This window comes from Scyliorhinus canicula, chromosome 19, assembly GCF_902713615.1.
Source record: "Scyliorhinus canicula chromosome 19, sScyCan1.1, whole genome shotgun sequence".
Classification (NCBI taxonomy): Eukaryota; Metazoa; Chordata; class Chondrichthyes; order Carcharhiniformes; family Scyliorhinidae; genus Scyliorhinus; species Scyliorhinus canicula.
The window spans coordinates 24,800,925-24,812,758 of record NC_052164.1 but is presented as its reverse complement, the minus strand read 5'-3'; the positions used below and the strand labels follow the sequence as shown (position 1 = coordinate 24,812,758).

Below are 11,834 nucleotides of genomic sequence, written 5' to 3'. Positions count from 1 at the left end.
CCCCAAGAATGCTGCAGTTTCAAACATTGGTGAGAGCCACTCCAGAGAAAACACTCACGGTGGAGCTTTCCCATATTTTTCTTCCCCTAGAGCAGGGGTGGGCAAACTTTTCCGTTCAAGGGCCACATTCAGAAATTCACAATTTTAAAGGGCCGCATAGTATATTAAGTAAAATAATTACTTCACCCGGTTATGATTCTGGGCGCCTCATATAGGACATAGAACAGTACAGCACAGAACAGGCCCTTCAGCCCTCGACATTGTGCTGAGCAATGATCACCCTACTCAAGTCAACGTATCCACCCTATACCAGTAAGTAACCCAACAGCCCCCCCCCATTAACCTTAAAAAAAATTAAAATTAAATTTTTATTTATTTTTTTTTTAAATGACTTGGTGGGCCGCATAAAGACCTTTGGCGGGCCGCATGCGGCCCGCGGGCCGTAGTTTGCCCACCCCTGCCCTAGAGTGTCAGGCTCTGACTGAAAACAGACGTGTAGCTCTGCAGCCGCACAGCCAGATTTTTAGACCAGATTTTTTTTGGCATGCTGAAAAGAAAAATAAGTGGGTGTGGTTTTTGCTATCGGTCTGGCTGGGTGGGGTCTGACGGAGCTGGCAAGGCTAGCTCAACAGAGATCAGCACAGAAAATAATCCCCCCCCCCCCTTGTATACACAGTACCCACCCCCTCACACGCATCAGAACCTCCCCCCCCCAGCACAATACCAAAATCAGGTCTCCATTCCTAGCACCCATCCCCCCCCCTCCCCCCCACACTCACTGCAGTTTTGGGGGCACTCCTCCCTCACAGGCATCAGCCCTCCTCAACACACATAAGGGGAACCCATCCCATGGGCCACCCCAGAGTGCCCACCCCTAATGCTACACCTGCCACAGGTTGACGCTGTGCCAAGTCACCCCTCTCCCCGGAGGCTATGCTTACTTTTGCACCCCTGGGAGGATTCCCTTGACTGTTTCCTGTCTTCACAAACCTGTAGTAAATCACCGCGCGTTGGCAAGGTATCAATATGAAGTGAGGGGTGAATCATGCGGCGAGGGGGTCAATTAATTATATTAAAATACATTCAAATGGGGAGGCGGCACAGTGGTTAGCACTGCTGCCTCACGATGCCGAGGACCCGGGTTCAATACTGGCCCCAGGTCACAGTCCATGTGGAGTTTGTACATTTTCCCTGTCTGCATGGGTCTCGCCCCCACAACCCAAAGATGAGCAGGGTAGGTGAAATGACCCCGCTAAATTGCCCCTTAATTGGGAAAAAAACGAATTGGGTACTTTAATTTTTTTCTTAAAAATGCGTTCAAATGTATAACAATGAGGTTCTCACCCTTTTTGGGCGGGAAACTCATTACGTCATCGGCAGGGGGTGTAGAAAATCGGAAAATGTGATCTCCCTGGTGAGAATCGCGTTTCCTGACTCATGATATTTTGCATCTGTGTCGCCATTCTTGCAGATGCCAAACTCTGGCGCAAAATTGCCTTCTAAGTATTTTGATACAAAATACTAATGGCCTCTGATGCCATGACCCAAGACAACATGTTATTGAAATAGCATCTAATTTATCTGTTCTTTTTTAAATAACCAATCAGACAGGAATATAATGGTTAGTGCAGAGTCAGATTCCTTGCCCAATTAGTGGACTGAATTAAATGTGACTTTAATTGAGTGCACAGCCTCAGTAGAACACTGAACTTTTCATTAGACGCAATGCCTTGCTAAATTGCTCTTATATCATCAGTGCTGTGGTCAAAGAATTGTCACTTCCGTCACTCATCGATACAACGTTGATATGCTGACATTTTTATCAGCAAATAGACTAATCAACTAAAATGTCGCTTCCCCCTCTTCCAGATTTAAGATTTTCATTGAAGTGCTGTTAATCGTGAATGGGTAGCACAGTGCGTAGCACTGTCGCTTCACAGTGCCAGGAACCCAGGTTTGATTCCCAGCTTGTGTCACTGTCAGTGTGGAGGCTGCACGTTCTCTCCATGTCTGCGTGGGTTTCCTTCGGAGCACTGGTTTCCTCCCACAAGTCCCGTAAAACGTGCTTGTTCGGTGAATTGGACATTCTGACTTCTCCCTCAGTGTACCCGAACAGGCACCAGAGTGTGGCGACTAGGGGATTTTTACAGTAACTTTATTGTAGTGTTAATGTAAGCCTACGGATACTAATAAAGATTACTATTATTAAAAAGTCTCAAAAATGGAGGAAAGACCTGAAGCAAAAAACAAATTTGCTTTTTCAGGCATCACCCTTGTCCACAACTAATATGGGCTGGGCAAAGGGTATAATTTGAAAGGTAACAGAATCCAAAATTAATTTGTTAATTCTTTGAAACCTGTTATTGCAACGATAGCCAGATAGAAGGGTTTGGCATTTTCATCCCTTTGATTAAAACAATTACGTAACATTCAATTTAAGACATTGCAGAGGGTAGAAGGAATTAAATGCTTAAAATATATATGGAGAAAAGATTTAATAAAATGCTCACTAGTCGTAAAGATAAAAGTTACATTAATTCCAGATCCATTTTTGTTCTCTGACCAGTCCACAAGTTAAGACAGGCAATAAATTTTGTGGCAAAGGCTTGTCGGTTTTAAAAGTAGGCCTTAAAATGTAGTCATTTATGGATTATAATATACAGCGTATACAAACTGGGATCACTGCAGGTCCTTAAAGGGATCATGAAAGCCTGCCACCAATCACCACCAAAAGAAAACTGCCACGATTAAATGAAAACCACTCGTCTGTACCCTTCTGAAGAACTATGAAGCACAGACCCCTTACATATGTCATGCATCTTGGAGTCAGGATATTTCTCTCAGTCAAGTGACATACAAAGTGTGTGTGTCACACCCTTTCCAAACACAAACATCTCAAAGGACTATCAACATATTATTGTTTAAATTTGGACAGCCCTCAAAAATAGAAGCGGGGATGGGGAAGCATGATTAACCCTTGCCTGAGGCAGGACAACAACTCGGTGCTGCCTACTCATTTGAATATAGAAGGGAGAGCTCTCGTTACCCGACAATCGGTTCTTTGTCTGACATGCTGGTTCATCAGACAGAATGAAAGTCAACGAACTGCAAGAGACATTGCCAATGATGGGTAGTGAGAGAAAGGGATCCCTTTTGGCTTCAGGGCGAGGTTGACATACAGTATCCATAAATCAATAGGCACGTTGTTAATGGCACCCTGCATTATGGGGAGGACTAGCAATCCCAGCAAAGTTGAGTACTCACTCTGCCTACTTGTCGACAGCAAGAGAAAGTGAAATGTAAACAGCTCTCTTGAACCTTATGCAACAGTGGATGGCAAACCGTGAGATGGTGCAAATATTTCCAACTCCAGTCTGGAACGAATCAGGCGCATAATCATTTGTCGCCACAGGCCCCTTAGCCACCACAAGCAATGTGGTCCTTGCCCCCTTCGGAGATTGCAGCGGCGACTGCTGGAAATGGCAGCTTCCAGTGAGCATATCCTTACTGAAACAAATATCTCCCAAACTGTTCCTCACCCAGGGCAGCTGTGGACTCATTGCCGAGAGCTGTGCTCTTCCTCCCTCTTTTAGCAGCATGTCCTGCTCAGTGTGACCCCTATTCATTCTCCCAGTCATGATGTATTTCAAGGAGAAAGTCTGCTATTACACCTATATCTTGGAGCAACTGGTTTATGCAGAAGACTTCAAGAGTCAAATGTTCTTAAGCGCTGGCCACACCACTCCTTGTAAACTTTTGCATCTTGCAACAGCTATAGAAAGTACAAACTGTTAATGTGTAGATGTGTACAAATTGTTGCTGTGGCAAGCAGATTAAAAAGGCATAAGGGATCCTGGACTTTATAAATAGAGGCACATGGAGTACCTTAAGAAGAAGATAATGATCTTAATGATGATGTTACAAAACACTGGTTCAGCCTCAAATGGCGCATTGTGCCTAATTCTGGGGAGGGATGAGAAGGCAGAAAAAAAACTTACAAGAATGGTTCCAGGGATGAGAGGATCCAGTTACCGGAACAGATTAGAGCATCTGAGGGATAAAGGCCTAAAGAAAACAATTTGCAGGGTTACAGCGGGGTGGGACTAGCCCAGTTAAGCAGACGTGGACAGGATGAGTCAAATGTCCTGTTCTGTACTGTAACCAGAGGCACAGTTTATGGTTGCACTCGGTGTATACTGAACCTGGTACGTATAGCACATTCTCCGATTCTTTTCCAGGAACTCCTAACAAGGTCTTTATGTTCAACATTTGCAAAATAACTCCCAGCAGGTCAAATAACACAGCTGTGAATTATACCGACTCTCTCACCAACAGCTGTGGTAGACCTCTAACTAGATGCTAAGCTTTCAGCTTGTGATCCACATTTAGCAGTGATATAATCATGCGACTCACACACTTCTCCTTGCTATATTTTTAAAAATTTATTCAGAGGGTTGGGGCACTGCTGGCAAGGCTAGAATATATTTGGCCATCTTTAACAGAGTGCCTTGCTCAGTCATTTAGAGTCATAGATGCTTACAGCAAGGAAACAGGCTCTTCGGCCCAGCTTGTCCATGCCACCCAGTTTCTATCACTAAGCTACTCCCACTTGCCCGCATTTGGCCATTTCAGAGGTCAGTTAAGATTCATAGAACATACAGTGCAGAAGGAAGCAATTCGGCCCATCAAATCTACACCGACCTACTTAAGCCCTTACTTCCACCCTATCCCCGTAACCCAATAACCCCTCCTAACTTTTTTTGGTCACTAAAGACAATTTATCATGGCCAATCCACCTAACCTGCACATCTTTGGACTGTGGGAAGAAACCAGAGCACCCGGAGGAAACCCACGCACACACGGGGAGAATGTGCAGACTCCGCACAGACAGTGACCCAGCAGGGAATCGAACCTGGGACCCTGGCGCTGTGAAGCCACAGTACTAATCACTTGTGCTACAGTGCTGCCCACATTCAAGCACATTTTGGTGGGTCCAGAGCCACATACAGTGTACCAAGGGTGGTGAATTTCCTTTCCTCAAGGAGAGCAGTGAACCAGATAAGCTTTTACAAAAAAAATTCAATAGTTACATGGTCCACATTTCCGATACTACCTTTTCATTCCAGATTTATCTATTAATTGAATGCTCCAATGGCGAGTCTTGATTATTAATCCAGGCCTTGGGATGACAAGCCGAGTAACTAACCACCAAGCCACCATTCCCAGAGGCAGCAGCTTCAGTTTTAATTAAATCAGACTTATTAATCCTTTAGTTATCATTCACTACATAAAGTCAATATCCTGCAGAAGTCAATATGTAGCTGTCTTTAAAACTATTGTGTTCTAGGAGTTCTCTTTGATCTTGATTTTATTAGCTACACCTAAGTAACGCAAGAGAATTTTCCTCTCTTCTACCAGAATGGAATTACGGTAACCAATTGCACTGGACAACTTGAAAAGGTTGAGAAGTTCATAGCAACTTGGGTATGCCGAAGAAAGAAACTTAAGGCATGTCCAATCTTAGAGCAACAAATCTTTGGACATAGCTGAAACTGATGGTATTTAGTTTTCTGTAGCCGATGTAGTCTGTTGACTTGTAGGCTCTTTTGGTTGGAGGAAAGAATCAGGTAAACTTTCAGCATGGTCCACCAGTTCATAAGAGTCGCGCATATTAGACAGGCCGTACCAAAACACAGTCCACTGTCCAGTTGTGAAGCTTCCGTCACATTGCTTGAAATACCTGCACAAGAGAAAAACAGGAATATTGGTTGCAAACACGAATTGGCCATGGCTGCTACAAAATGCACATCCACTCATCTGAAAAGCTAAATCAAAATGAGAACCAAATTAAACAAAGCAAGAAAAAGTCAGGTCAAATCTACATTGACTGGAGTTTAGAAGAATATGAAGTGATCTTATTGAAACAGACAAGATTCTGCGAGGCTTTGATAGGGTAGATGCTGAAAGAATTTCCTCCCCTCTGTGCAGGAATCTAGAACTAGGGTGCATAGTTTCAGAAAGAGTTGCCCATTTAAGACAGATACGAGGTCGAGGTTTCTTCCCTCCGAGGAAATTCTCCACCATAGATAGCACTGGAGGCCGTGTCATTGAATATATTCAAGGCTGAGTTGGACAAGAGTTTTTGAATTACATGAGAGTCGAGGGTGGTAGGCAATAGGTAGAAAAGTGAAGTTGAGGCCCAAATCAGGTTAGCCATGAACTTACTGAATGTTGGGAGTCAAGTGGCCTTCTGCATTTCTTACATTCTTCGGAAAAAAGGTACGGTTAGATAATGAGAAAATAATAGTTATTCACAACATGTCTTTCTGTGGTGCAGCATTCAATCGCTGTTATACCAGTCTGCCAATGACCAGTACATTGTACCAGTACATTGTACCAGTAAAATCTAGGGCTGGGCTTTGGAATGTGTACCCGCATTAATGCAGACCAGCAAAATACGAGGTTCAATCCGCTGCCTCTCCTGAAGTTACTCAAACATAGTGCTAGTCGGAGCCCCTGCAATCGGCCACAAATTGTTGAGATTACGCAGAATTTGGGGAGAGGTGGGACTGTGAAATACCACCAGACATCCAGCTGTTAGCCTCGAACAGTGACACTTGGTGAAAAGTGGCTGTGAGTTGAAGACAGCGCTGTTGAAGCTAACAATGGTCAAATAGTCAATTGCCACTGACTGCCTAATGGTCATGTAAAACCATTGGGCAATCAGACAAGGGAAGCACAGGGATTTGTGTGGAAAAAGGGAGGGGGGGGGGGGAAAATTGGGTGGAGAAATATGTTGGTCCAGGTTTAAATTAACAAGCCCTGGTTCCAGATCAAGATGCCAAGAGAATGCAGGCCCTGAATCTGCCATGCCCTTTCTGTAACAGGCTGGAATCACAAGAATTTGGGTTACAATTTGGTTGTTGAACAGTCAAGCCGGCTTGTACGTGGCATCGACTTGCCAAAATCGCATTCAGGTGGCTGTTGCATACAAGCAGGCTTACCTCTATAAATTAGTTTCTATGCCATTCTGGCTTTCCAGTTCTGTCTGTGCCACTCAGTCTCTGGCTTCGGTTTGCTGATGTGTCTGTATGTTATGCAAGTAAACATAACAGAAGATTAAGAAAAGCAGACAGAGGCAGGAGGAACAAGAATGGCAGGAGAAAAAGGAAGACAGACATCAGCGGAAGTGGGCGTGGATGGTCGGGAAACGGGGAAGGTAGCGACAACGACAAAGGGAAGCAGGATGAGTGAAGGGTAGAAGAGGCAGCAAGGCAGGGGCAAGGGAGCAGGTGAATGGAGAATTGGCAACAGAATAGTACCCGCCACGGGCTCAGCTCTATGGCTGTCTACTGGTTGCTGTGCACTGTCCCATTTCTTGCTGGGCTTCTATGTTTGCTTTTGGTGATTTTATAATTCAATAGCTTTGTTTGTTAATAAATTTGTTTGCAAGCAACATGCTGATTGCCTGCAGTTTTCTCAGCCTGCGATGGGAGCGTAGCTAAGAATTCTCACTTGATCCAAAAGGACAGTAGACAGAGAGAACAGAGCAGGAGGGCGGGGTGGGGGGGGGGGGGGGGGGGAGGGAAAGAGTTTTCAAACTAAAGTGCATAGCAGATGGGGGTGAGAGGCAGCTGCATGCAGGTCGAGGTGTACAGCACAGTGCGAGGTGGGCAGGGAGTGCAGCATGGTAGCATCGAGCACTGGATTTTAAAAATCAAATAATTGGGCCATGAGGGGAGAGCTACCTGTTTTATGGTACTGGATTGCAAAGAACTATCACAGAATTCTTGTTCCTGGATCTGATTTCCATTCAGAAAGTTGCATTTGGTTTGTATCTTTCAAAGTTTTGGGGTTGTATTATGATGAATTCTAAGACTTGCTATTCACACAATAAGTCTTCCTTTGTGCAAACTGCATTCTCAGTGCGGAGTACAAACAGACTTCATTTTCACTGTAGCAAGAACCTTAACCGACAGTATGGCAATCACAATTTTATTTGAGTAGACGTAAATGCTTGGGAAGGGCGAATAAATTCTGTATAACTGTCGTGATGCGATCTTATTTAAATCCCCAGCCCTTTAAAAAGAACTGCCTTCCTGTGTCATTGAGGGGTTAAAAATATGTCCCCCTCAACACTCGCCCCTCTCGCCACGCAACACCACTTACCCTCCCACATGCAACGCCCCCAGGCTGTGCCAAGGGGCAGATCCGAGTCATGACCCCTCTTCTCCCTGAGCGATGCACTCACCTGAGCTTCTCTGGTGGGTTCTGCCCACTAGGTGCATGGCATGGGAGAGCAGTCATAATTCCCGCTGTGCCCTCATGCGTCAGGCTCAGCTAATTAGATTTAAATTTATTCTTATGGGGTACTCTATGTTCGATGTCAACATTACACCACTAGAAGGGGTGGGGACGAACGCAATTGGACATCCCGTCAACGTAAAATGCAATTTTAACGGGAGCGCAAAATCCCAGCCATAGTTTGTTAAATCAGTCATTAATTTATTCCAGACTATAAAAATGTCGGCCGCGATCCAACGGCCATGCTGTGCCCAAAAAGCAGCTCGCCACACGCAGTGTGGCATATAAAAGGCGGGAGACCCCGCTTCCGGGATCTACCCAGCTCGCAATCCCTCACGAGATCGAACGCAATCTCGTGAAACGTTGTGATGTAAATCCCGCCCAATGTGGGCGGGATCACCTTTTAGCAAATCTGCGTATTAGAGTGATAAGATAGTCGCACTCTAATATGCAGTTTCTTGAGGTACCCGAGGCATTAAGATCTATCTCCTTTCCTTGGAAACTTTGGGTGAGCGCCGCTCAGCACTGCACCTCACAAAATGTGGGGTTCTCTCAAGTGATCGGAGGCCTCCAGGTGCATGCTCTTTGGGCAGGGTGGTATCCTTGCACTGCTGGTACCCCTTGGCTCTGCCAGCTTGGCACCCTGGCAGTGCCACCTGGCTATTAGCCTGGCACTGCCAAGGTGCGAAGCTGACATTTTTTTTTGGGGGGGGGGGGTGGAAAGAGACCCTCCCATGGTGTTGGTGCTTGGACAGGGGTTGGGTCAGGGGCTTTGGAGATCGGGAAGCCATTTAAAAATGGCATTCTGATCTCTCGCTACATTGAGGATTCCGGCAAGCGGAGTTCCTCAGTGTAGCAAACGGGGCTATGTGTGGCCTCGGCTGCGCATTCCTCACTGAGGCTCCTTATTTAATGCGAGTGGTGTTGTATCGCCATGTGTTTCTCGAGGCTGCGAGTGCCGAGAAACACTCGGCTAAATGAGATCGCTATGCAACTTTGTTTCCATTTAGTTGAATTGTGCCCCATAGACTTGTATTTCTGTAGAGTTTTTCACATACACAAACAGCCCAGGATGTGTCACAGGCATCATTTAAAAAAATCGGATGCAGAACCCAGGAGGAAGATATAAGGAGGGGGTGACCAAAGGCTTGGTACAGAGATAGATTTTAATGAGGCTCTCAGTTCAGGTAAGAGGGCGAGAATGGAGGGATTTAGAGAGGGAATTCCAGAACTTATCAAGGCAGCTGAAGGCATGACCATCAAAGTTGGAGCAAAGAAGGATGCAAAGACACCTGTTGCATTTGTGAACCTTCAGCTAAATTATTGAAAAGATCCCACTTTCCCACCAGATCTGTTAGGTTTATTAGAGAAACCATACCCAAGTATTAGTGGCTCCTGGGAAAAGGTACCTGTTGCAGTCGAGTCAGACTAGGAGCTATGGTTTGGGATAGAGATCCAGGATTAGACCTGTTTCACCATTGCTATTGCAAAGGAATTTGGAAAGGATGAAGAAAATTTATTGCATTTAAACTAGTGAAGGTAACCATATCATTTATTCCTCCTGTGTATAACTGAATTTCTTTTTAGAATTTATTGCACTGCAGAAGATCCTTCAGGAAGAGGACTTGTATTTCTGTTCAGCACCTATAATGAAGGGAAACTACCTCAAGTATTCAATTCCCAATCACTGAAGTTCCAAATGGGAGGATTTTACAAGCAACTGAAGCGGGAAGGCTGGACTGCAAGGAGTGGTACAATGACCAGAGGACCTGACTGTTATCGAGTGTTATTATTGTGCATCTTCTTATTCAAATCCATTGCTGATGTCATCAGTAAGTTTTGTTCGCTAATGGATTTTAGTATTTAACTGTCGTTAGTTCTAATTCTATTCTGTTATTTTGATATTTAGCTAGTTGCTCCAGTTTGAGTCTATACTGTATTTTAAACTTCATCATTTTTGTATCTTAAAGATTAGCTTTATTAACATTGCGTTTGACTACCTTTTTGTGGCTAGAGGATCTGACCATGGGAAGATCGTCACTGCTTATAAATGGGGTCATCTGATGGTGAAATGTAGACCATGGGTGGAATTATCCCCCCCCCCCCACCCCCCCAAGCGTGTTTGCCGGTGGGATCTCCCAGTCTCACCACTGTTACGGGATTTCCCGTTGTTCGTACCCTCCACCACCAGGAAAGCCACGGTGTTAGCTGTTGGCTAGACTGGAACATCCCACCGGCAGGAACGGTCGAAGGTCCCATCCCGCAAGTGGAATTTTGTGTCACTCCTACTGACGTCAGTGGACTTTTGAATGACTCGCCACATTTTCCAGCCCCATCCCCTCCGTGACAGGGCCTTAAAATTCAGCCCCACGTGTCGATGCTCGATTGTTCAATATTGACCATCAGAACCCGAGCACGGATAATCCTGGTCTGCAGCTTTGTACAGCAAACTGTTCCACAAACTGACACGCCGCACATTATTGTGTAACTGTCTAATGGTTTCTTGTATGTGCCGATGAATACACGGCAACCTCAGCCTGACACGTAAACCTTGTAGGTGACAATGAATTATTTAAAGAAAATACATTTGATAAATGGTAAATTTAGAAAGTAATCTACCAGGGATTGATTCTGTTTGTCCCCCTCGATCTCCAGAACAGAGAGTCAAAATCCTGCCGAATACATTCCCACAACATCAGGCTGGTACCTTGGCCACGTTTATTTGTGCTGACAACAAACTTGTCAAGGTACGGCATCCCATTCAGGACAGGTTCTCTGGTGATAATTGCAGCAGCGCTGTACCTGTGGCAACACAACAGAAAATAGTTGCAGTGAGCATTCCAAAACCTTTTCCTATGTTATTAATCATTGAACAAGTCAAGCCATGTTGTACAGCAACTCAGTCACTATTTTCACCACAGTAAGATAAGATAATAGGAGCAGGAGTAGATCAAAAGGCCTATTGTGCCTGCTCCGCTGTTCAATGCGATCATGGATAATTGTCAGCTTCAACTCAACTCAACTTTCCCACCTGCTGAATTAACGGTGGAGCATCCACAACCTTCTGGGACGGAGAATTCCTCATCTTGGTTGGTCCCTTATCCCGAGAAATGTGTAATCTATTTAGAACCATAGAATTCCTACGGTGCAGAAGGGGGCCCATCGAGTGTGCATTGACCTTCTGAAAGAGTACCCTACCTAGGCCCCCTCCCTTGTCCTATCCCTGTAATCCCACCTAATTTACACATCTTTGGACACCAAGGGCAATTTAGCATTGCCAATCCACCTAACCTGCACATCTTTGGACTGTGGGAGGAAACCGGAACACCCCAAGGAAATACACGCAGACACGGGGAGAAAGTGCAAACTCCACACCTGAACCCAGGACCCTGGCGCTGAGGCAACAGTACGAACCACTGTGCCATCATTTAATTCCTGATGTACTCAAACACCTTGCACAGAAAGTGTCTCATTATGCTGAAAGATTGAGCGATTGCGTTCCAGCTATTGGGAGGACCAGAGCACTGTTT

At 45.1% G+C, this 11,834-nt stretch overlaps 1 protein-coding gene across 4 annotated transcripts in view; it reads right to left on the bottom strand.

The window, feature by feature from the left end:
• Positions 1 to 4,886: 4,886 nt before the first annotated feature.
• nags (N-acetylglutamate synthase) overlaps positions 4,887 to 11,834 on the bottom strand; it is a 70,094-nt gene continuing 63,146 nt past the window's right edge. For 3 of the 4 annotated variants that reach the window (XM_038779112.1, XM_038779113.1, XM_038779114.1), the window contains 2 exons: positions 10,924 to 11,106; positions 4,887 to 5,740 (listed from right to left, as the gene is read on the bottom strand). In XM_038779112.1, the coding sequence (XP_038635040.1) occupies positions 5,563 to 5,740; positions 10,924 to 11,106 (361 nt within the window). In that variant the 3' untranslated portion in view covers positions 4,887 to 5,562. Of the gene's footprint in view, positions 5,741 to 7,004; positions 7,088 to 10,923; positions 11,107 to 11,834 lie in introns of all 4 variants that reach the window. The other variant, XR_005458178.1, reaches the window with a different exon arrangement.